This window comes from Schistocerca gregaria, chromosome 10 (assembly GCF_023897955.1).
Source record: "Schistocerca gregaria isolate iqSchGreg1 chromosome 10, iqSchGreg1.2, whole genome shotgun sequence".
NCBI lineage: Eukaryota > Metazoa > Arthropoda > Insecta > Orthoptera > Acrididae > Schistocerca > Schistocerca gregaria.
In genome coordinates this window covers 202,573,157-202,600,082 of record NC_064929.1, presented here as the reverse complement: position 1 = coordinate 202,600,082, position 26,926 = coordinate 202,573,157, and the positions used below count along the sequence as shown (strand labels likewise).

General features: G+C 40.8%; 1 protein-coding gene across 3 annotated transcripts in view; it reads left to right on the top strand.

The window, feature by feature from the left end:
* The window catches only part of LOC126293642 (uncharacterized), a 70,509-nt gene that overhangs the window by 15,780 nt on the left and 27,803 nt on the right, over positions 1-26,926 (top strand). For all 3 annotated transcript variants that reach the window (XM_049986917.1, XM_049986919.1, XM_049986918.1), the window contains exons 5-6: positions 6,227-6,371; positions 10,487-10,645. In XM_049986917.1, coding sequence (XP_049842874.1) covers positions 6,227-6,371; positions 10,487-10,645 — 304 coding nt within the window. The remainder of the gene's footprint in view (positions 1-6,226; positions 6,372-10,486; positions 10,646-26,926) is intronic.

The window sequence follows — 26,926 nt, the reverse complement described above, 5'->3', positions numbered from 1 at the left end:
TCTTTGGCCAGATGGTGATACTTTTGGAGATGGTGGGAGAACTGGAAATATGAGGTATGAGAGATGTGTTTTTGTACAGGTTTGGGAGCATAATTATGGTCTGTAGAGGTTTCAGGGAGATCCTCGGTATATTTAGAGATGGCTCGCACTTCCCTGCAGATGCGGTGGCTAGTGTGTATGGAAGGGGCTTCTCGGTACAGAACAGGTTGCAACTGTCGAAGTGGTTTTGCTTGTGGTTGGTATGTTTCATATGGACAGTGGTATTAAAGTAGCCATCTTTGAGGTGGAGGTAAACATCTAGGAACGTGGTGGCTGGTTAGGTTGAGTAGGACCAGGTGAAGCAAATGGGGAGAGGCTGTCAAGGTTCTCGAGGAATTTGGAAGGGTGTCCCCACCCTCAATCCAGATTGCAAAGGTGTCATCAAAGAATATGAACCAGGTGAGGGGTTTAGGATTCTGGGTTTGTAGGAAGTATTCCTCTAGATGGCACACAAATAGGTTGGCATAGGATGGTGCCATGTGGGTAGGAGAAGTAATTGTGGGTGAGGGTATAGTTGATCATGGCAACTAGGATGGAGGTTGTTGGTTTGGAATCTGTTGGGCCTTGGAAAATGTAGTGTTCAAAAGTGGTAAGTCCTTGTGCATTAGGGATGTTAGTGTAAACGGAGGTGGCATCACTAGTGACAAATAAGGCACCATGTGAACTGCGGAGAGTAAGTGGAGGAAATGGCTGATATCTTTCAGATAGGAGGGTAGGTTAGGGGTAATAGGAGCTATCGACAGGGGATCTCAAGTTGATTCCGTATTTCTAGATTTCCGGAAAGCTTTTGACACCGTTCCTCACAAGCGACTTCTAATCAAGCTGCGGAGCTATGGGGTATCGTCTCAGTTGTGCGACTGGATTCGTGATTTCCTGTCAGGAAGGTCGCAGTTCATAGTAATAGACGGCAAATCATCGAGTAAAACTGGAGTGATATCAGGTGTTCCCCAGGGAAGCGTCCTGGGACCTCTACTGTTCCTGATCTATATAGATGACCTGGGTGACAATCTGAGCAGTTCTCTTAGACTGTTCGCAGATGATGCTGTAATTTACCGTCTAGTAAGGTCATCCGAAGACCAGTATCAGCTGCAAAGCGATTTAGAAAAGATTGCTGTATGGTGTGTCAGGTGGCAGTTGACGCTAAATAACGAAAAGTGTGAGATGATCCACATGAGTTCCAAAAGAACTCGGTTGGAATTGGATTACTCGATAAATAGTACAATTCTCAAGGCTGTCAATTCAACTAAGTACCTGGGTGTTAAAATTACGAACAACTTCAGTTGGAAGGACCACATAGATAATATTGTGGGGAAGGCGAGCCAAAGGTTGCGTTTCATTGGCAGGACACTTAGAAGATGCAACAAGTCCACTAAAGAGACAGCTTACACTACACTCGTTCGTCCTCTGTTAGAATATTGCTGCGCGGTGTGGGATCCTTACCAGGTGGGATTGACGGAGGACATCGAGAGGGTGCAAAGAAGGGCAGCTCGTTTTGTATTATCGCGTTACAGAGGAGAGAGTGTGGCGGATATGATACACGAGTTGGGATGGAAGTCATTACAGCATAGACGTTTTTTGTCGCGGCGAGAGCTTTTTACGAAATTTCAGTCACCAACTTTCTCTTCCGAATGCGAAAATATTTTGTTGAGCCCAACCTACATAGGTAGGAATGATCATCAAAATAAAATAAGAGAAATCAGAGCTCGAACAGAAAGGTTTAGGTGTTCGTTTTTCCCGCTCGCTGTTCGGGAGTGGAATAGTAGAGAGATAGTATGATTGTGGTTCGATGAACGCTCTGCCAAGCACTTAAATGTGAATTGCAGAGTAGTCATGTAGATGTAGATTCTCTGTGGGGGCACAGTAACCAGCCACAATGGGGTGTCGTGTGTGGGTCGATTTATTGACTTCAGGAAGCATCTAGAAGGTAGGAGTGGTAGGGGTGAGAAGAGAGATGGACTCCAGGGAGAGTTTCTGGGATGGGCCTAAGGATTCGAGGAGTGACTGGAGATGTTGTTGATTTCTGGAATGGGGTCACTGGCAAGGTTTGTAGGTGGATGTATCTGATAGCTGGAGTCCTTATACCAGGTAATCTTTGAGATTCAAAACAGCAGTGGAGCCTTTGACTGCAGGTGGGATTATAAGATCAGGATCATTTTTAGATGGTGGACTGTGGTTCTTTCTGCAGATGTAAGGCTAGTTTGCATGTTGAGGGATTTGTTGAATGATGGTGAGGTTAAGAAAAGTGTGGAAAGTTAACAGCGTGATTTGGGGGCAGTGAAGGTGGATCACGGTTGTAAGGTTCATTTCAAATTCGAACAAGGAAAACTTCACATAGTGGTGGTGCACATCACCTAAGAAATACATCTTACAGATACGTAAGAAATAAAGTATTTAGCAGCAATCAGACCTATGACAAAAATTCCCCACTCTACTCTTCATAACAGAAGGCTTTCACTTAAAACATTGAAGAAAGTACCATATATTTTATAAATTAAGGTCCACTGAAAGTCGGGGGCTACTCGTGGCAGAATTTGTTGGGTGGAGTGTTGGGGGCTCAGCTGTTGGGCTTTTCTATCTGCCCAACATCCCAACAAAGATTGTCAGTCGTTCAGAACACCTAAACATATAAAATGTGTTGGTCAATTTCATGTGTAGGGACATTAAGAGGCTACTGTCCATGTGTCAACCCCATTTATACAATGTGTCCCATAAGTAGAGCCCACACAGGCTATGTTGGCCGATGTTTGTTCGTTTGTTAGTGTTTGTTTGGGGATACAGACATTATTTGCCCTGTTTTGGTTGGTTGGTGTTGCGCTGTGGTAATAGAATTGAGGCACACTACCTGCGGTCTTTCTCAAATGATTTTACAGAAACTGTTCAGTAAAGAAATATCATTTTTGTGGTACCTACAGTATTTTGTCAGCATCATGTTGACATGACCAATATTTAGCTAATGATCATAGTTATTGTGATCTTTAAATTTAAGAAAGACAATTTACAAAATTTGATAATGCAATGAAAAGTAGGGGTTGCTATGACTTTGAATTTGGTGCATATACCTCTAAATAAAAGGCAATGTCCTGACTCATTGGTGCCTAACCCAAACTGCTAAGGACAGACACTTGAAATTTGGGGAAGGTATGGATCTTCTATTGTGGGCACAGTTTTAGAAGGGATTTTTTGAAATTTTACCTTAGTGTACAACCAACAGTTGAGTAGCTTTTCAGAAAGAGTTAGTGCTTGGGTTTATAAATCATGACAATTACTTCAGAGTAATAAAGATGCCAAAATAAAACAGTTGTCACAGCCAAGACAGTTAAGATACCTTTCTACAATTTCATAATTTATAAAATGCATTAACTTCTTAATTACAGATTGGATATCGCTGCTAACGTTCTTCCTGGTTTGTTTCCTTAAGTCAAACAGTAATAACAATTTTATTTCTTGGTAAAATTTTTATAAGCCGCACACTGGAAAACCCAGTATGGAGTAAAGACAGTACAAGGAAAGGATAGGTTGCTACTCACCATAGATGTTGTCACTGTTAGGTATGACAGAAAGACTGCTATACCTTTGAGCTCTGGGTCAACAGGCCTTCATTTAAAGTAGAAAACTCAGTGGCAAGAGACAGTGGTCATGAGCAGTGCTTAGGTTAATATATGTTCGTGCGTTTTCTACTGTGCCTGTTTGCAACTCGGCATCTTCTCTACATGGTGCGTAGCAGTCTATCCTTTTCTTACTATTGTAATCAGTTTGTATAAGTGATAGTTATGGTATGTGTATAGGCATTGACCATACTTCTCAATATAAACTATATTTCATGACAACTTCGCGATAATTAGTCATAAGTGAGCTCCAAGTACAATTATTTCAACAAATTTAGTCAGTGAATGACATAGTGATGTGCTTATTAACCTTCTGGAAGTTCTTGATCACTGTAGACTTCATTCAGCAACTCCTGAGTGATGTTGACATTGTTTTTTGCTCCAATTCAACTATTTCGGAACAAACTTTCCTGCTACACATTACGTGCCCAAAATATCTGCCAAAATTTGCTTGGCAGGAGCCAAAGGATCTGCAGACATCATAAGCAACCTCTCTGATGGTGATTCAGCAATTTTCCAGAACCTTTCTTTTTGGTACTTCTACACTGTCGTCAGTAATTGATGTGCTAGCCCTATCTTCAATGTATTCTTGATCCCCTTTGAAACATTTTTTTACCAATTATAAACTCTTCTTTTTCGTAATGGATTCACCCAAAGCCAGTCAAAATTTCGAATGTGGTGCAGCACTTTTTCCTTTTCAATTTAATAAAGATTTGATCCATATTTCTTGAAATGCAACATTCACTGCTCATTTGAAAACGTGTATAACATTTTTGAGCTTCAACAGCTGAAAAATGTGAGAACATGGATAGCAACAAGATAAAATATTGAAAATTGGGTGTATAAATTCTGCGAAATTTAAAAAAGAAATTGCTGTTAGTTTTTGATCTCATCTTTCATTGCAAAGTGGTAGTGTTTGGTTCAATTGGCCAGGAATTGAAGTTTTTCATTGAGACAGCCTACTGTTACTTTGCGATGGTGACTGGAAAAGTAACTGCAACTGTGATTGACTGCTGCTAATTAAACAATTTTGTGATCTCATTTGTCCATCTGTCCTATTGGAGGTTAAGAAAAAAGTCCTTGTGTGAGCCATATGTATGTGCTGATTTTGCACTCGGAGGATTGTTTTAGATTAAGATATCTATGAAATCTGCCAAACACAATATAGGGTGTCTCAAAAAAAGTTTATATTTGATGTGTGAACATCAAATAGAGGTTATAGGCTATTGACAAAATCTTGGTCATCGAAATATACAGTTTAGGAATTTGTTTCTTAAAAAAGGTAATTTAAATGCAATCCAGCATGCCTACAGTACTCATATAAACAATGATCAAAATTTTGCATGACGGCTCAGTATGTAGCCACTGGAATGGCTGCCACTTAACTATAGATACTTTTTCTGTTACTCCAGAGAAGTCAGATTATTGGCATATACTTTAGATTTGACATATTCCGATAAAAAATCCTTGGAGCTAAAGTCTGGAGTGTGTGGGTGCAATTTGTCTCACTTCCTGGAAATCAGTTTGTCAGGGAAAATTTGATAAACTCACAGTACAGGTACATTGGACACGTTCTGTGGCCCTGTCTTGCTGAAACGACATTCTTTGGTTGTAACCAGGAAAGATTTGCAATACAGGCACAAAAAAAAATGTATTGCCGTCGCATCACATTCCAAATCAAATGTAAAATCACGACTGCTCTTGTCCTCGTAAAAGTATGTCAGTTTTTCCTTGAGCTGACACTGCAGCCCATAGAGTAACTTTTGGCAAATGAAGGGGTTTATTGTGCTTCTGTTTGGAATTTTTTGCACTCTAGTAACAACGATTTTGCTTATTGACATGACGGTTCAGGTGAAAATGAGCCTCATTGGAAACAAAGATATTGTTAAATGAAGGCCACTGTCACATCATTAAACTGCACACCATGTCTACCATCCTGATGCTTTAATTCTTGCAGCAAATGTATTTTTTAAGGGTGCAGTTTGTCTTTTTGAAGAATTCAGTGCAGTGATGAACTACGCTTATTCAAAGAACTTGCATACCTATAAATGAATAGGTTAGAGTCTGCATGAGTAGACAAATTTTCATTCTCTGCAGAGTCTTCCATTATTTATGACTGCGGTTGCTTGGCTTTTGGTTTAGCTAGTGTTGAACCCGTCAGTGTTTTGATCCATTTCTGGATAAGGGAAACATTTGAAGCATCATTTACTTCATGCAATCCATAATCACTGCAAAATTTCCCCCACACTACAATCATTGAATGACTATTTTTGTAAACTTCTTGCACAAAGATTGCGCAGTCTATGCCTGAGAAGTGCTCCACATCGACTGAATTCCTAAAGGCCAAGCAAGTTATGAATGAATGTACCCCTCATTCTTCAGATTTTGTTGCATGGGTAGAGTGGTCTTCAGATATAAACTTTTCTTTTGAGACACCCTGTATTATTTCTCAAGAATGCTTCACATAAATTGTGATGGATGTGTTTGTTTGCATGTGGTGACACAGTGTAGTTTGTACAGAACAATTGTTGCTTAGTGCTACTGGCGTGTGACAGCCGTGTTTCTGCCTTTGCCCTGTGCAGGTGCCCGTGGTTCTCCCCGAGCTCACTGCTGTCGCTGAGCAAGTGTGCCCACCTGAAGGTCCTCCGCATCACACACTGCCCCGGCATTCACTACTCGCTGCGGACAACCAGCCTGGCCTGCATGTCTGGCTTCGAGAAGCTGAAGGTTCGTGTAGCCTCACTGTGTGTCTAGCTGAAATTAGTGTCCCATCTACACTGAGGTGACAAGTCATGGGATGCCTCTGGATGTTGTCAGACCTTTTGCCTGGTATAGTGCATCAACTAGATGTAGCATGGGCTCAACAAGTCGTTGGAAGCCCCCTGCAGAAATAAGCCGTGCAGCCTCTACAGCTGTCCATAAAGGTTGGCGTCACTGGTGCAGGATTTTGTTTATGAACTGACCTCTCGATTATGTCCTGTAAATGTTCGATGGGATTCGTGTCGGGTGACCTGGGTGGCCAAATCATTCGCTCAAGTTATCCACAGTGTTCTTCAAACCAATCGCAAACAGTGACATGGTGCACAGTTGTCCATAAAAATTCCAGCATTGTTTGGGAGCAGTGGGACAAGGGAGCCAGATGCCCTGTCACCTAAATAAAATTACACAAGACCTGGTTGCTGTCTAGTGAAATTGAAAAATATTTGGATTTTGGATCAGACAACAAAAATAGGGTACGCACTACCGGTAGTCAGCAATGCAAACGGCAGATTTAAACCATGTATACATTATTGGCTATTGCCCATCTCCTATTTAGCCAAGACCGATTGTTAGCCTTGAGTGAGCTCAGTTGTTTCATTAATTAGTTCAGTTCTTAATTGGTGTTGAATTTAATGGAAGTGCTATTGTTCATTGTTTTTATGTGTGCTGTTGTGATAGTTTCTGATTATGGATACGTTTGTAACAAGAAAGGGGAGGAAAACTGATTCAGAGTGTCCACTAGAATTAAAAGTTAAATATGTATTGTCTATTGTTATAGCCTAATTACATATCTATAGCAGTTTAGTGTTAGCACTAGAGATATTTGGAAGCTGGTAGAACTTTGAGATTGCAATTATTCAGTATTTCAGAAGGCAGTGGAGTGATAATATCATTACAAATAACATTAAATTAAAATTGGTGCAGAAAAATACACCTGGATTTTTCTAACATCCAAAAATCACATTGATCAAGAAAAATAGCACTCAAACGGTGATGGTTGCATTTCTTTAAAAATTTGCTTAATATTCTATCATTAGTAGCCCAAATGTCAAAATATTGCTTAGTCTTGTCACCAGTGCAGTACTCAACTATGAAATATGTTTTAAATATGGAACAATGGGAGTTTGTGGAGTGTGGAAGGGGTATATGATTACAGCACATTCTATAGTTAATTTTTAAAAGCTTTTTTCAATGGGCTACTTGAATGCCTCTGAGCCATCTGTATCCTGCCTCCTTCCCTCCCCTTTTCATGCAAAACTATGTTCTTGTAGTTCAGTAAGAAGTGAAGCCTGCAATTCCGCGCAAAATTAAGTATGAAAATGCCTGCATTCATGCACTATCAAATAACTAAATACATACAGTTAAAGAAAGAACATGCAGTGTCAGAATTTTGTCTTATGTTTTGATGCATATTATTTTATTTTAAAGCAATGTAAAACAACCAGTTTGTCCAAATTCACCACTAACTTAGGGTAACTGTGTGTTGAGCCACTGACGTAAAACAACCAGTTTGTCCAAATTCACCACTAACTTAGGGTAACTGTGTGTTGAGCCACTGACGTAAGAGTCCCTGGATTTGGGATGTGAGATGGTTTGAATCCATCTGCCAGCAACCTTGAAAATGGTCTTCTGTGGTTTCCCATTTTCAGTTTAGGCATATGCTAGCAATGGTTCCTTACTGTAGGCCACAGCCAAGCCTTGAATTCCATATTTCCTGAAGATTCCATTTCCCTTACAGATGCAACCCCTTTGCTTAAATGAAGAGCTGCATCGAATGCAAGCCAAGTGTCTTTTCGGAGGCTCCCAGCAGTAAGTCATATGGCAAATGATAATCCAAATTCTCATGTTTTTCAGGAACAACAACGTGACTTGACAGTCGAGTGAAATTTAAAAATTCCTTTGTCACGGTCTGGTTTGTCTACCATAAAAATGTAATTGCAGTACACAAGTTTTTGAAGTCTTAGGCTCTAATCAAGGCACACATTGTAGCCTCATCACATGATCTGAAACAAAGGAAATGAAAGGATGATAATAATAATAATAATAATAATAATAATAATAATAATAATAATAGGTTGGTATTTTTTAATCTTGACAATTAAAATACTTCTAGCTCCTAGTGTTTGTGGGAGTCCCACATTTGTATCAAGGTATATTATTAATTTGAGACATTATTTTATTGCTAGTTACCATTGTCAGAGCGATAATATGAACACAATCTTTATCGTAGTACCAAAGATATAAGAAATCACAGATAAAATAAAAATAAAATGAACATAAAATTTATTTTGGCAACTAGTTTCAACGTTGTAACGTCATCTTCAGATCCATACACTTGTCAGCTGCACAATGTCCGTATCTCACCACTGACTTATAGTATCAGCCACATGCAGTTGATGTCAACAAGTGTATGGGCATGAAGATGACATTGTTAAAATGTTGAAACTAGTTGCCAAAGAAAATCGATACCTTAAACACAGCTGGAGGAATTTCTTCATTTTTAATATAAATTTATACCAGCTGATGTTCCACTGTCCTCGATTTCAAGTATGGGTGTACAAAGACTTTAGTAGACGTGCTGAGTCTTCTCAGTGTTCTGACCATAAAATGCAGTCTTTGGTTTGCCTTCCCCACACCATTTTCTGTATGTTATTTCCGATTTAAATTTGTCATTGTAGTTCTTTCACTCGTTTCTTGTGTATCCAGAGTTCAATGCATTCCTTTTAGCACTTGTATGGATGACCTCACACACTTCATTATTTAGTGTCAGTTACCAATTTTTGCATTATACAGATAACTTTTCTAAATCAATGTGCAGTTGTTTTGATCTTACAATTTTAACAGACGATAAACGACAGCATCGTCTGCAAACGCTTAGTGACTGTCACAGTGGTTAGTACACTAGACTCGGATTCAATGACAGTTCAAACCCACTTCTGGCCATCCTGATTTACGTTTTTAAGTGATATCCCTAAATCCCTTCAGGCAAATGCTGTTATGGTTCTTTCGAAAGGGCACAGCCACTTTCTTCCCCATCTTTTCCTAATCTGATGGGACCGAAACTGTTCGGTCGGTCGATGTGGCGTAGAGTGCCAATCTGCAAATGACCTAAGACACCTGCTCAGATGGCTTTCCAAATCATTTATATGGGTAAGGAACATTATGACTAAGTAGAAAAGCAGGTAGAAGATGTAACTTCATTTGTGTTTTTCTTTATTAGTGTTACTTTCTGACTTTCCCTCATATAAAAACAAAACCTGTCACGTAAACATAATAGTCCTAAAAAAAGCAGCTGGAGTGGTGTTTCATTAATTAACCCAGTTAGTCCGTACTTTTATGTACTACTGTTCATTTAAGTGTTTCCACTCAGGTCACCCCTGCAGTGTTACATGGCTTTATTCTTAATTATACACTTCGTATTTTATCAGTTGATTTGTTTTCACCACGTAACGTCCACTGTTTACGTCCTCCTTCACTGCTGAACGGTGTATCACTTTTCGTTCTGACGCCGCAACTCTTCCTTTCCTATATCTTTACTACTTTTTATCTATATTAATGATGAACAGTTGGTTTTGCCGTTTAACAACTTTTTAATAACTGTGGAAGTATTACAGGCATCGGGTCCCACCTAATGTCACCCGCCTATACGTTTTACATGAGCCTTTAAAGACTCGACTGATGTGTTTACAAAGAGAAAGCAGAATATATCGTCCTTTGACGTTGTCCAGCAATGACCCAGGAAGCTCGACGCCCTCACGGCCCGGGCCCTTCTGTGGCTCGCGATAGTTTGCAGCACTAGTTTTATTCCTTGCCCACTTGCCGCTACGTCGAACTTTCGTGGTGATCGTCGGGCAATGTCTTCCACTTTATCTGCAACATAAATAAACTTTCTTCCCACAGTGTTTCTGAAAACCCAAAAACAAACTTAAAGAACATAATAATAATAATAACTGTTCTTACAATTGTTTGTACAAGTCTTGGTCGATTTAATGAGGGGTGGGACAGGCCTAAGCCTTGTGACACCACACTCCATATATTAATTTTGGTGCAGGAAGTGCTCTACGAGTGAATGTGTGCCACAGGTGCTGGACCTGCGCCGCACGCAGGTGGGGGACCAGGAGCTGATGTTCTTCAGCCAGCTGCAGCAGCTCGAGGAGCTGCTGCTGGAGCAGCGGCCCCCTGTCGTGCTGTACAGCTCGGACGCCTCGGACTCGTCGGACGACACAGACACCACGAGGAAAGTGAGTGCCCTCGCTCGTTATTCCGGAGCAGTGAGTTAATGTTATGTAGTCAGACTGCCAGAGGTGTTGCAGGGAGTGGGAGGAGTGACTGAGCCTCTGTGGGGTGATGAGCTGCCACACAGGAGGGAGGAGGGGGCATGGGTGGGGGGTGGGGGATGAAAACAGCTGGTTATCGGTTATATAGATCTTTTCATACCAGTTGTTATAATTGTAGAAACTGAATAAATTTGGAAAAATTTGGACTCTGTTTCAAGGTGTGGGTGTTGTTGTGGTCTTCAGTCCTGAGACTGGTTTGATGCAGCTCTCCATGCTACTCTGTCCTGTGCAAGGTCCTTCATCTCCCAGTAAATACTGCAACCTACATCCTTCTGAATCTGTTTAGTGTAGTCATCTCTTTGTCTCCCTCTACAATTTTTACCCTCCACATTGCCCTCTAATACTAAATTGGTGATCCCTTGATGCCTCAGAACATGTACTACCAACCGATACCTTCTTCTAGTCACATTGTGCCACAAGCTTCTCTTCTCCCCAATTCTATTCAATACCTCCTCATTAGTTATGTGCTGAACCCATCTAATCTTCAGCAGTCTTCTGTAGCACCACATTTCGAAAGCTTCTATTCTCTTCTTGTGTAAGCTATTTATAGTCCACATTTCACTTCCATACATGGCTACACTCCATACAAATACTTTCAGAAATGACTTCCTGACACTTAAATCTATACTCGATGTTAAAAAGTTTCTCTTCTTCAGAAACGCTTTCCTTGCCATTGCGAGTCTACATTTTATATCCTCTCTACTTCGACCATCATCAGTTATGATTTCCTAATCTAATTTCCTCAGCATCACCCGACTTAATTCGACTACAGTCCATTATCCTCGTTTTGCTTTTGTTGATGTTCATCTTATACCCTCCTTTCAAGACACAGTCCATTCCGTTCAACTGCTCTTCCAAGTCCTTTGCTGTCTCTGAAAGGATTACAATGTCATCGGCGAATCTCAAAGTTTCTATTTCTTCTCCATGGATTTTAATACCTACTCCGAATTTTTCTTTCGTTTCCTTTAGTGCTTGATCAATATACAGATTGAATAACATCAGGGAGAGGCTACAACCCTGTCTCACTCCCTTCCCAACCACTGCTTCCGTTTCATGCCCTTCGATTCTTATGACTGCCATCTGGTATCTGTACAGATTGTAAATAGCCTTTTGCTCCCTGTATTTTACCCCTGCCACCTTTAGAATTTGAAAGAGTATTCCAGTCTAACATTGTCTAAAGCTTTCTCTAAGTCTACAAATGCTAGAAACATAGGTTTCCCTTTCCTTAATCTAGCTTCTAAGACAAGTCGTAGGGTCAGTATTGCCTCACGTGTTCCAATATTTCTACAGAATCCAAACTGATCTTCCCCGAGGTCGGCATCTACTAGTTTTCCCATTTGTCTGTAAGGAATTCATGTATACATTCAAAATATTAACCTTCGAGCAGGTGTGCCTGTGTATAAAGTTTGTCAGTCACAAATAACATTGTTTTGTACCATTCCATTTTAGGAGGATGACAGTTCAAACTAGTGTCCAGCCAACCTGCCATAGGTTTTCTGCGATTTCCCTAAATCGCTTCAGGCAAATGCCAGGATGGTTCCTTTGAAAGGGAGCGGCTGGCTTTCTTTCCCGTTTCCCGTCTTTTCCTAACTCAATGGGACCGACTATCTTGCTGTTGGTCCCCTCTCAAATCAACCAACCAACTCTGTCCAAGTGAGCAGCTGTAATACAAAATAAACAGCAAGCTAGGTGAGAACTTTCAAGTTCTGTGCATGGAAATGACACAGGTGCTGAGCTAGCAGCACAATCCCACAATGAGGCAGTTGTCTAAGAGAATGAGTAATGAGATAATCAGTTGGTAGGGATGTGATGCAACTGTGCTGTTAAATGCTTCGATCATGTCATTACTGTGGGGTGACACTTGTGTGCGACAACGGAGTGATACAGTGAAAGATTTTTACTATTGTTTAATTAAACAGTGATTTGACCCATATAATGTTAGCTCACTTTATTGTTGTTTCATTACACTTAGATTAAACTGTAATTTTGTCTGTACATTTTTATCTTCATAACATAGACAAGGTATTATTGACATGTGTACAGAATGCTCTGTGTGTTCACTTGTCTTCCAAAAAAACGGCACCCCTGCTCAATGGTTAATAAGCAAATGAAAGAATACTTAGTCTGTCCACCATTTGCTGCTTTTCTTGAAAAGTGACAAGTTGCCGAATATTATAAAGTTGCCAGCATTAGCCTACTGATTCTAATTCATTTGAATCTCGGCTCAAAAATCATTTTATAATCAAGGATCGTACAACTGTTTGATCACTGCTGAAGGGTGGCAACTGAGAGGGAAGAAATTTTTTTGGTTAATTTATTCATTTTCAGTGGCTAAAAGCAGATAAAAGGCATTTTACGTGTACGGGCAGTGGTTCATGTACTTTCTATTCTTATTGTATACTGTGAATGAATTTTTAAGTTTTTAATTTATTGCTGTTACTGTAATTTCCTTCCTTATTTATTATTACGAGTGTTGAATGAAAAGTAATGCCTCCATCTTTGTTAATTTGGTTTGGATGGAAATATTTTAATAAATCAAATCTAGAAAAAACCTTAGTATGTTATCTTTAATTACCAATATTCACTAATCCACATAATCACCAGCCAGTTGGATATGTTTCTGCCAACGATGAACAAGTTTTCTGAAGCCGTCACAGATGTAGTTGACACTCCGTTTCCACAACCACAGTCTCACAGTTTTCTCAGCATCTTCATTAGAAGCATAATGATGTACCCGGAGATCGTCTCCCATTGTCAAGAACAGATGGAAGTCAGATGGTGATAAATCTGGTCTGTATGGAGGATGCCTTACAGTGGTGAGATTCTGTCTCTGAAATTCTCCTGTGGTGGCATCGGGATACCCATTGTGCACAGATCTTCAGATAGCCAAGGAAAGCGATAATGTGACCCACATATGCTCATGAAATGCCAGTTGTGCTTGCAGTTTCTCTCTGAATAATATGGAGATCATCATAAATCAATCTGTCAACATTTTGCTTGTGTAACTTGGTGGTTGCTGTCACAGTATGTCCAACTGTTTGTTTGTCATGCAGGTCAAATGTTCCTTCAACATCTTCAAACATACTCGCCCAATGACAGAAGTACTCACATCAACACAATCACCATAAAATGCTTTCATTCTCTGATGAATCTCCTCAGCCACCCTCAAACTAAGGTTCTCTAAATGTTCTTTAAATGCATTACTGTATGATTAAATGATGATGGCGTCCTCTTGGGTAAAATATTCCAGAGGTAAAATAGTCCCTGATTTGGATTTCCATGTGGGGACTACTCAGAAGAAACAAAACTGGTTTTCTATGGATCGGAGCATGGAATGTCGGATCCCTTAACCGGGCAGGTAGGTTAGAAAATTTGAAGAGGGAAATGGATAGGTTAAAGTTCGATATAGTGGGAATTAGTGAAGTTCGGTGGCAGGAGGAACAAGACTTCTGGTCAGGTGACTACAGGGTTATAAACACAAAATCAAATAGGGGTAATGCAGGAGTAGGTTTAATAATGAATAAAAAAATAGGAGTGCAGGTAAGCTACTACAAACAGCATAGTGAACGCTTTATTGTGGCCAAGATAAACACAAAGCCAATGCCTACTACAGTAGTACAAGTTCATATGCCAACTAGCTCTGCAGATGATGAAGAAATTGATGAAATGTATGATGAGATAAAAGAAATTATTCAGGTAGTGAAGGGAGACGAAAATTTAATAGTCATGGGTGACTGGAATTCAAGAGTAGGAAAAGGGAGAGAAGGAAACACAGTAGGTGAATGTGGATTGGGGGTAAGAAGTGAGAGGAAGCTGTCTCGTAGAATTTTGCACAGAGCATAAACTAATCATAGCTAACACTTGGTTTCAGAATCACGAAAGGAGGTTGTATACATGGAACAACCCTGGAGATACTAAAAGGTATCAGATAGATTATATCATGCTAAGACAGAGATTTAGGAACCAGGTTTTTAAATTGTAAGACATTTCCAGGGGCAGATGTGGACTCTGACCACAATCTATTGGTTATGAACTGCAGATTAAAATTGAAGAAACTGCAAAAAGGTGGGAATTTAAGGAGATGGGACCTAGATAAACTGAAAGAACCAGAGGTTGTACAGAGTTTCAGGGAGAGTATAAGGAAACAATTGACAGGAATGGGGGAAAGAAGTACAGAAGAAGAACAATGAGTAGCTCTGAGGGGTGAAGTAGTGAAGGCAGCAGAGGATCAAGTAGGTAAAAAGAGGAGGGCTGGTAGAAATCCTTTGGTAACAGAAGAAATATTGAATTTAATTGATGAAAGGAGAAAATATAAAAATGCAGTAAATGAAGCAGGCAAAAAGGAATACAAACGTCTCAAAAATGAGATCGACAGGAAGTGCAAAATGGCTAAGCAGGGATGGCTAGAGGACAAATGTAAGGATGTAGAGGCTTATCTCACTAGGGGTAAGATAGATACTGCCTACAGGAAAATTAGACATCTTTGCAGAAAAGAGAACCACTTGTATGAACATCAAGAGTTCAGATGGAAACCCAGTTCTAAGCAAAGAAGGGAAAGCAGAAAGGTGGAAGGAGTATGTAGAGGGTCTATACAAGGGCGATGTACTTGACGGCAATATTATGGAATTGGAAGAGGATGTAGATGAAGATGAAATAGGAGATACGATACTGCACCTAGAGTTTGACAGAGAACTGATAGATCTGAGTCAAAACAAGGCCCCTGGAGTAGACAACATTCCATTGGAACTACTGACGGCCTCGGGAGAGCCAGTACTTACAAAACTCTACCATCTGGTGAGCAAGATGTATGAGACAGGCGAAATACCCTCAGACTTCAAGAAGAAAATAATAATTCCAATCCCAAAGAAAGCAGGTGTTGACAGATGTGAAAATTACCTAACTATCAGTTTAATAAGTCACAGCTGCAAAATACTAACACGAATTCTTTACAGACGAATGGAAAAACTAGTAGAAGCTGACCTCGGGGAAGATCAGTTTGGCTTCCGTAGAAATGTTGGAACACGTGAGGCGATACTGACCCTAAGACTTATCTTAGAAGAAAGATTAAGGTAGGGCAGACCTATGTTTCTAGCATTTGTAGACTTAAAGAAAGCTTTTGACAATGTTGACTGGAATACTCTCTTTCAAATTCTAAAGGTGGCAGGGGTAAAATACAGGGAGCAAAAGGCTATTTACAATTTGTACAGAAACCAGATGGCAGTTATAAGAATCGAGGGGCATGAAAGGGAAGCAGCGGTTAGGAAGGGAGTGAGACAGGGTTGTAGTCTCTCCCCGATGTTATTCAATGTGTATATTGAGCAAGCAGGAAAGGAAACACAAGAAAAATTTGGAGTAAGTATTAAAATCCATGGAGAAGAAATAAAAACTATGAGGTTCACCGATGACATTGTAATTCTGTCACAGGTCAGGACTTGGAAGAGCATTTGAACGGAATGGATAGTGTCTTGAAAGGAGGATATAAGATGAACATCAACAAAAGCAAAACAAGGATAATGGAATGTAGTCGAATTAAGTTGGGTGATGCTGATGGAATTGGATTAGGAAATGAGACACTTAAAGTAGTAAAGGAGTTTTGCTATTTGGGGAGCAAAATAACTGATTATGGTCGAAGTAGAGCGGATATAAAATGTAGACTGGCAATGGCAAGAAAAGCGTTTCTGAAGAAGAGAAGTTTGTTAACATCGAGTATAGATTTATGTATCAGGAAGTCGTTTCTGAAAGTATTTGTTTGGAGTGTAGCCATGTATGGAAGTGAATCATGGACTATAAATAGTTTGGACAAAAAGAGAATAGAAGCTTTTGAAATGTGGTGCTACAGAAGAATGCTGAAGATTAGATGGGTAGATCACATAACTAATGAGGAAGTATTGAATCGGATTGGGGAGAAGAGAAGTTTGTGGCACAACTTGACAAGAAGAAGGGATCGGTTGGTAGGAAATGTTCTGAGGCATCAAGGGATCACCAATTTAGTATTGGAGGGCAGTGTAGAGGGTAAAAATCGTATAGGGAGACCAAGAGATGACTACACTAAGCAGATTCAGAAGGATGTGGGTTGCAGTGGGTTCTGGGAGATGAAGCAGCTTGCACAGCATAGAGTAGCATGGAGAGCTGCATCAAACCAGTCTCAGGACTGAAGACCACAACAACAACAACAAATGTTCTCAATAGTGCTCCTCAGAAAGAACATTCTCCCTTTCCAGTGATTCCCATTTGAGCTCCTGAAGCATCTGTAAAATACTTAAGTGTACGGAATGAGATTTTCACTCTGCTTTGGAGTGTGCTCTAATACTTCAGTGTATTTCGTACCTACTGGTAACAAATCTAGCAGCTCACCTCTGAATTGCATCAGTGCCTTTCATTAATCCATCCTGATGCAGATCCCAAACACTTGAACAGTACTGAACAGTGGGTCGCACTAGAGTGCAAAATGCAGTCATCTTTACAAATGAGCCACAATTTTTCAGAACTGTCACAATAGACCAGTCAGCCATTAACCTTCTTTGCCATAATTCTCACACACTCATTCCGTTTTGTATCACTTTGCTGTGTTAGATGCAGACTTGTAAACGATGTGACTACATTGACCAGGACATCACTAATGCTGTATCTGAACATTACGGATTTGTTTTTCCTACTCATCTGCATTAACATAGAATTTTATACATGTAGAGCTAACTGTCATTTGTCACACTGACCAGAAATTTTGTCATTCGTCTTGTATCTTGTTATAGCCACTAAACGATGACACCACCCCATACACTGCACTGTCATCAGCAAACACAGACTGCTGCTTACCCTTTCTACTAGTTCATTTATGTATATAGTAAATGTAGCAACCAAGCAATGCATGAAACCAATCCAAGTAAAACAAATGTGGCTTCATTCAAGAAATTCTCAACAGTAGTGGAAATAAGCATCTCATGATTCCACACATAGGAAGACAAGGGTCATACAAAAGGTGTGATGTAAGCCACACACAGAACAACTGATAGGTATGAACTAAAAGAACGTAGTGAGACAGTCACTGCTGCTCTGCACATATAAGGGGCATTCAAATGAAATCCACTCACTAGGGTAAAGTAACTGTAACGATTTTATTAACTCAAAAATGTAGTTACACACAGTACACACACTCAAAAATAGTTACCAAAACTGTTGGCACATTTATCCCATTGCGACACTAGCCAGCATATTCCATCCTTGAAGAAACTATTAGGCTGCTCTCTGATTGAGACCTGAGCCCGGTCACACACTTTGTCATCCGTTGCAAATCAATGTCTGTGAATAGCTTGTTTTAGAGGTCCAAACATGAGTCACGGGATGAAGGCTCGTGATTGTACGGTGGATGTTACAGCCGTTTCCCACAGAAACTGCTGCAATGTCTTCTTCACCGCATTGGCAGAGTGTGGGTGGGCATTACTGTGCAGGAGGATAATGAGATTTGACAACGTGCCTTGGTGTTTAGATTTGATGGCTCGTGTAACGTTCTGTAAAGTGGCTTGATAATGCTGTGCACTGATGGTGGTTCCCTGTTCCAGGAACTTGGCAAGCAGTGGGCCCTTGTGGCCAAAAGAGGACATCACGAGCTTATCAGAACTGGCGTGCGTGGACATTGATTTCTTTGGAGGTGGTGAAGTCACATGTTTCCACTACTTCGTCAGACGCTTGATTTTCCGGTTCAAAATGGTGACACCATGCTTCGTCATCTGTGACAGTACACAACAGAAAGCCATTTTCCTCCTCGTGATAACTTTGCAGATGACTCAAAGACGCCACTGTTCGGCAGTCAGTTTGTGGAGGATCCACTGTGCACAGGTTTTCAAAAAGTTAGTGTCGATGCATTATAGTGTGGGTGGTGCCCACACTAATACCCAGTAACTGAAGAATCTCTTCCACAGTGATCCTGCAGTTGTTGAAAACTGAAGCATTCACTACCGCAACCATTTCTGGTGGGATTAGACGATAAGCCTGTCCAGGACAAGCAGTCTTCCAGTGACTCTCACCCCATTGAGGAATTGTTTACACCATTTAAAAACACTTGAATGACTCAGACTGTGCTCACTGTGCACAGCCTTCGTCCGCCGATACATTTCACGACCTCAGACTCCCTCCCCCCCGCCAAAAATCGAAATGCTCCTCATTGTTCCTGCTTACCCGCCTGCACATTCGGTAGTGGACGGTAACTTGTGAGACCGCCTCCTCTTCGGCACAAAACCACACTGGCGCTATGCAGCATCAAATGCTACACATGTATCAATCTTTCTACCAATAGGTGGCACAACTGTACCCACAGTTATGTGGTACCACCTTAAGGAAAAGGTGGGCGCACTGACCAGGTTTAATTTGAACGAACCTCACCAGTAGACGGCACAGTGCAGACCGTGACGTGTGCACGCTTCCTTTAGGTGTCCACCGATGGCTGGCCTGCACTGGTATATCGGCAGTTGATTTAAGTACACATGCGCAGTGACTCTACACTCGGTGCACTCGCACACGTGCACCAGTCACAGGATACAGCACAGCTGTCCCTCGTGCGAAGAGGGTGCCCAGTTGATGGGAGACGCAGGCAGCCTGATGGGAGTGGCAGGACGACATGCCGGGCGGGTACTGGAGCACGGGGCAGGAATGTGCAGACACACGGCCACACCTGAGGGTGGTGGGCCCGTGTGGTGCCAGATGACAGCACTGGGAGGATGGTGCCGTCAGCAGGCATGTTCCAGTGCAGAGGAGATGGGGTAGGACCCGCCAGAGACTGTGGCCGAGGCGATGTGGGATGACGGCGAGGGGCGGGAGAGGGGGGACGGGTAAGGGGGATGAACAGCTGTGAGGGATTATTTAGCTAGTGTATAGCATAAATGAAACATGTACCCTGGAAAAGAGGGAATTATTGTTTCAAATTCGTTTCAACAGGACAAGTTAGTAACAGCAGTGGGATTAAAAATTTACTGCTGTACCATTACATAAAAAGTATCTTAAATCAGGAAGTGTACTTCTACGCTAAGCTCCAAACTTTATAATAATTCCAAAGCAGCAAAAAATATGGCACTGAGCAGAACAAAATCAACAGCAATTTTGAAATAAGTGTTAGCACACAGCAGTGTCAAATAAATGAATCTTTCAGAGGTCGCTTATTTTGGTATAGCTATCAATGATAGTAATCACAAAACTGAGAAAATATTTCAGTTCATTCACTTTTTAAGCGTAAGAGAAGTGTCCTGATTTGCCCTGGTTTCTGCTTTCCAAATTACATCCACTTTGTCATTTTAAGAGAAATGTCCCAGTTTGTCAGACAGAAATTATGGCAACCCTAGTTACTATCAACACCATAATTTTGTGTGTTGTGAGAGCTGTCAACTATGTAGTTTTATACTGTCGTGGTGATGGTGAGGCTGCAGAGGACCACCCTTGGGGGCATATCCATTGGAGTGGAGGAGTGGTCGAGGGTTCTGACCCTACTGCGCTTCTAACAAAAGTCTTCCTGTGCCAAACACTTCTAAACTTCCTTTTTCCTCTCTTCTTCCCTAATTTTTATGCATCAAATGAAACTGCTGAAGAGTGAACTGGAAGTGTTTAGCTGCCACTGACTAATAAATTCACTCAATCTGTGGCTTTCGTACTTTCACCTTTTCGACGGTCTATGACTAGAACATTAATCGTGTTTTCTATAGTGTCAGCCAGTCAAGTGCAGAAGTTGACCTCCCACCATAAACTACACCTCAGAAGGGGAGGGGCTACGAGGGATGAGAAAAACTGACCAGTGAAAACCGAAACTGGTATTTTACTTCTTAATAACCAAAATTTTTTTGTATTTGTCTGGTCACAGTTATAAGTTTTTTTTAATTTTTTACTTATAACCAAGTAAAAACAAATATCAATTAGCCATAGCAGCAGTGCTAAGAATTTTCATTTTTACTTTTAAAAAAATTTATTTTTATTCATAAATTTTGCAGAAATTTGAAATTTGGCGGAGTTATAGAAAATGGGGAAAGGGACTAGTGTTATTTTAGAAACAATGTAGCAGAAACAAGCAACAAACACATGGCATAAGAATTGATACAGTATTGCCGAGACAATGTCCCTGTTGCCATGCGTTGTGCCTTATGGTATGCGTGGACATGAAGTGTGCAATACTTCTTCCACCTGGTCTACATTGTAGTTTCTTGCTGTTGTCACCAGACATCTGTATTGCAGACTGGCACCGTTCCTAGCCAGGAAATGATTTTACGGAATGATTTTACGGAATGATTTTCCGGAATGATTTTCCGGAATGATTTTCCGGAATGATTTTGCGGAATGATTTTGCGGAATGATTTTGCAATGTGATTTTGCAATGTGATTTTGCAATGATGTACAGTACTTCATGTCCTTTAAAATAAAAGATTTGCCTGCTGTTTCTGTGAAATAAGAGGAAGGAAATCGTGGTAACAGTAATAAATCAAAAATTTAACAATTCATTTGCAGTATAAAAAGATAGTAGAAAGTAGCTGATCTGCTGGCTGTGTCTATGTAATATGCCTTTCTGCTTGTAGCCATTGAAAACGGACAAATTAACATGAAAAAAGTCTCATCCTCAGTTTTCACTATGTAGCACTGACTCTTCATAATGCCTGGTTATATCAGTGTTAACTGCCACCCATATGGGTGACCCCAAACTGATTCAAACCTGCCCACCTCCCCTTCTTCATTGCTTCCTTCTCCTTTTTTCCTGGTTTTTGGCCTAAGAAGATGTCACAATGATCCCAGATTACAACATGGCTTTTAAGCAGAGAGTAAAAAAATTAGAATCAATAGAACACTGATTTTTTTTGTGATTATCAACCACTTATTACATTTCAAGAAAAGAAGGTAATGGTGGATTGACTGTTTCCTTTCATTTTCCTGTTTACTTTAATATTCTGATTCTATGTATCTCAAAGCTGAGCAAGTCTAAATTTTTCATTCTTTGATTTGTATGTTTATTACAGGAAACAATATAAAAATTAGTTATTTTCAGTTGTTTTTACCTTCAGGCTAAACTGGCATGGAAGAAAACTGATAAGTTGCAAACAAGCACAACAAAAAGACAGTCAGAAAGTGAGCTTTCAGTGAACTAGGCCTTGGTCTGGAATACATGCACACATAGTCTCAAGCTTCTGGCTTTGACTGAAAGCTCACTTCCTGATTGTCTTCTTGTTACACCTGTCTGCGACTCAGCATCTCTGCTATATGGTGAGTTGCAACTGTTCTTCTCATAATATTGTTGCATTCTGTCCTAAAATTTCCAAATGGTTATATCAGCAGTAACTGCCATCTATAGGGGTGACCCGAACTGCTTCAGACCTTGCCCGCCTCTATCACAATGCAGTTCCATTCCTTTGATGTTTTGCTTCGTTCCCTCTGCTTTTTTCCTGATTCTTGGCCTAAGGTGATGCTGCAGATCACAATCAAATTGCCGGGCCATCCTTTTCATCTTCCAGGAGTAAATTGTTCGGTTATTCCAGGAGAAGAGGGACTGATGACCGTCTTGTGGGGTCACTTTCAACCTCCTCAAAAATTCATTCACTGCACCAAACTCCAATCCTTCGTCTCAACACAGAATTATTGATTCAATATTAGTTTTTCGGAATGTGTAATGGAGTCAGTTTAATATCAACTGTACTCAGAACTGTTCCTCATGATACGTCAAATATGTCGTACAGTAAGTTCTCCACAGTGCTCAGAACTGTAGTTACGCAAAGATGTCGAAACTTGAACGCTTAATTTCTGGAAAGAACAGCTCTGTCGATAAAACAAATATTAATGTAATTGTATTTTGAAAAATTATTTATTGAAAAATAAAAGGCAAATTTAATTTATTTTTCTATGTAGTACGAGGTGACAAGTCACGGGCTACCTCCTTACATCGTTTCGCACCTCATTTCGCCTCTGCAGTGTGGCAACTCGACATGGCACAGACTCAATAAGTTGTCGGAAGTCCTGTGCAGAGGTGTAAAGCTGTGCTGCCTCTGTAGCCGACCATAACTGCGAAAGTGTTCCCGGTGCAGGGTTTTGTGCATGAACTGAGCTACAATTATGTCTGGGGTTACAGAAGCGTCAGACACCACCCGTCTGCTTTGACCCATGACGTCATGAATATGGCGGTAATGGTTGTGCTAAGCGTCTCCAATATGGCACCTATGATGTCGCTAGATAAACACGGCAACAAACCCAAAAATACGTACAAATAAGACAATAACATCTCCCTCCAAAAATACAATCTAACAGATGGGGCAGCCGCAGGAAATTAGGGTTTTAGGGAGGGGACAAGCTAAATAGAACAGTAAATGACACACGACGATCCCAAAACACAAAAATGACGAACAAAAAAAACTACAAAATCTTCAGGAATCACACTCTTCCCTTGACCTATATAGGTCAACGGCAGCTGACGATACCAAAACAGACACCTACAGCAAAAAACGACGAAAATTGGAATCAGACATTTCCCTTGACCACGGCTGACGATACCAAAACACCAACACCAATACCTACATATATAAATCTACGAAAATTGGCTCAAAAATTGGCTCAAAAATGGATCAAATGGCTCTGAGCACTACAGGACTTAACATGTGAGGTCATCAGTCGCCTAGAACTAAGAACTACTTAAACCTAACTAAGCTAAGGACGCCGCACACATCCACACCTGAGGCAGGATTCGAACCTGCGAGCGTAGAGGTCGCGAGAGTCCACACTGAAGCGCATAGAACCGCTCGGCCGCACCGGCCAGCACAAAAATTGAAATATGTCATTTCCCTTGACCTATATACGTCAACCATATCTATTGAAACGGAAAAACCACCACTTATAACTACGAACAACAAAACCACAACACCTCAAAAATTCAAAAGTCAAACACTCCTACATAAATTAACACATTCAGTACACAAAAAACAACAAAACGACATCTACAAACACAACCAACTCATGAACTCTGCGTCATAATGGTCACACACCACAACACCCTTATGTCATGGGTCAAAGCAGATGGGTGGTATCATACGCATTCATTGACCCTTATGTCCTGTAAAATGTTCGATGGGATTCATGTCAGGTGATACGGGTGACCAAATCATTCGCTCATATTGTCCAGAACGTTGTGATGTGGCTCATCGTCATCCATAAAAATTTCATCATTGCTGTAGAAAATGAAGTTCACGAATGGCTGCAAATGGTCTCAAAGTAGCTGAACATCACCATTTCCAGTCAATGATTGGTTCAGCTGGGCCCAGTCCATTCCATGTTAACACAGACTCCACCATAAGGAGCGACTGATAGCTTGTACAGTGCCTTGTTGACAGCTTGGGTCTGTGGTTTCGTTTGGTCTGCTCCACGCTCAAGCCCTACCAGCAGCTCTTACCAACTCAAATCTGGACTCATCTGATTGTGCGATGGTTTTCCAGTCATCTAGGGTCCAGCTGAATACGGTTAAAGGTCCAGGAGAAGCTCTGTAGGCATGTTGTGCTGTTCACTAAGTCACGTGTGGTGGTCTGCTGCCACAGCCCATTAATGCCAAACTTCACTGCACTGCCCTAACCTTAAAGTTTGTCATACATCCCACATTTATTTCTGAGGTCATTTCGTGCAGTATTGTTTGTCTATTAGCACTGGTAACTCTAAGAAAAAGCTGCTGCTCTCCTTTAAATGAAGGCCTTCGGTCGCTGCATTATCCGTGGTACAGATAATGCCTGAAATTAATTTGGTATACTCGGCACACTCTGGATCTTGGAATATTAAATTCCTTAACGATGTTTGAAATGGGATGTTCCACCTGTCTAGCCCCAGTGACCATTTGTGTTCAAAGTCTGTTAAATCCCATTGTCTGGCCATAATCGTGTCAGAAATCTTTCCACGTGCGTTGCCTGAGTGCAAATTACAGTTCTGCCAATGCACTGTCATTTTATACTACATAACTTGATATTACCACAACCTGTGTACATGAATATAGCTATCTGTGACTTAAGTCACCTCAGTGCAGCTCCCTGACTTATAATTTCCAACAAGAAGGATTCTTTATCCCAGCATCGTAGAATCAAGCTGGTTGCATCAAGACAATTATGCCTAAATCCCCCCTGTGCCTTCATCATTTCCAATTTGTTGCTCTTGTGGAGCTGCTTTTAGCAGCACAATAACAATAAAATTACAGCCGTTAGTCTGTACTGGTGGGAGGATGGTTAAGTTAAAGCCAGTGCATTCCAAGTTTTGAGACTTCTTAGAGCTTCAGGAGGGGCCTACATAGTTGTGGAGGAGAACGGCATCTGGAATTAGTTAATCTCGTCTTTTGTGATGATATGCAGCCCTCACCTCATTCAACAGCTTGCAGCAGTAAGCAGCATTGAGTGTGTCACTTGTTCAATAAATCTGTCAGCAAAATACCTCATTGGTCAGAGAAGATAGCCTGAAAGATCTTGCCAGTTGTCAGTTGACTCTTGGTGTTAGCTGAGGCTGTCTCCCTTTTTCTCTGCTACTCTGTACTGCCTGGTTTTGACTTGGGACTGTAGAGGTGAACCCACATTTTGTCCCAGGTGATGACGCAATTCAAAAATACATTTCATTCTTTCTCAAAACTTGCTGTAAGCCTCTGAAAGACCTCAAATTGGATCATATTCCGACCTGTGAGACACACATCTGACACACTTTATGGAACTTCAGATCATTTTTGATAATTGACAGCTCCCACAACTTATTCCAACGTGGTACGCAATTTATTATACTGTTTAAAGCCGACCACCTTTGAAGATGTGCCGAATTGTGTGAATGTTTTCAATTGTAATGTCAGTCTGAGGATAGTGATTGTGTTCCTGATTTTCCACTCATTTTTTACCCCTTGAATGATTCATGCCAGGCAAAGAAGAGTCCTTGACAAGTTCGATTTCCATACAGTGCAGTCAATCTTGGAAACATTTTTGTCACTCAAGTTTCTTCATGAAGAAGAAATATTGTAATTATGCATTGTACAATGGACTGGTGCATCTATTGTTCAGACAATGAGTGCTACCAATGAGTTGGTTAGGGAGTGTGGAATGACTGACTCTTACCTCTCTATCAGACTGTCTCCCCCTTTAAGGATACCAGAAGTGTGGGCACAGACCTACCATGAGTACATGCTCATGAGCAGAAATCCTGTTCATATTTTATTTACATGTGAACACATTAACCGAGTAGAATGCAACAATAGAGCCCTTTACTTTATCCTTTATATCTTGTTTTCGTTGTAGGTCTCTAACATGGAAAACAATTTATTGGCTTTGGTAGATCAGATTTTCATTAAAAACTTTTCACTTATTTATGTTTTTATTTAACAATAATATCAACTAGGATAGGTTACTACTCACCAAAGTGACATGTCACTGAACAGAGGACTGAAAATAACATTTAAAAATAGACTAAGCTAGTGGGAAAAATTCACCCTGTAGATTTGGTCCACTTTAAGTGCCTCGCTGCCTCGCAACACTACCGTTATGTGGCGAGTAGCAGTCTATCTTGATTTGTATCTATGTTGTCCCATGGTGCATTTTCAATAGTATATTTTTATCTGTGCTCACACAGGATTTTTTTTGTAAAAGTATTGTTAAACCAAAATACCATTCTGCTTTTACTTTTGGCCTCTTATGGGTGAACACTAGTGGTAAAAATATCAGATAGTTGATAGATAGCGAAGGCAAGGCAATCGTAGAACCCAATATCGTGGACACCGAGGCTCCTGATAGTGTGTGTGTGTGTGTGTGTGTGTGTGTGTGTGTGTGTGTGTGTGTGTGTGTGTGTGTGTGTGTTCCTGATGGGGTGTGTGTGTGTGTGTGTGTGTGTGTGTGTGTGTGTGTGTGTGTGTGTGTGTGTGTGTGTGTGTTCCTGATGGGGTGTGTGTGTGTGTGTGTGTGTGTGTGTGTGTGTGTGTGTGTGTGTGTGTGTGTGTGTTCCTGATGGTGTGTGTGTGTGTGTGTTCCTGATGGGGTGTGTGTGTGTGTGTGTGTGTGTGTGTGTGTGTTCCTGATGGGGTGTGTGTGTGTGTGTGTGTGTGTGTGTGTGTGTGTGTGTGTGTTCCTGATGGGGTGTGTGTGTGTGTGTGTGTGTGTGTGTTTTCAGCTGTTCTGAATATTTAGTTTTTTGTTGACGATTGAAAAGGTGTGCATTTTAGGGAGCTCAGTG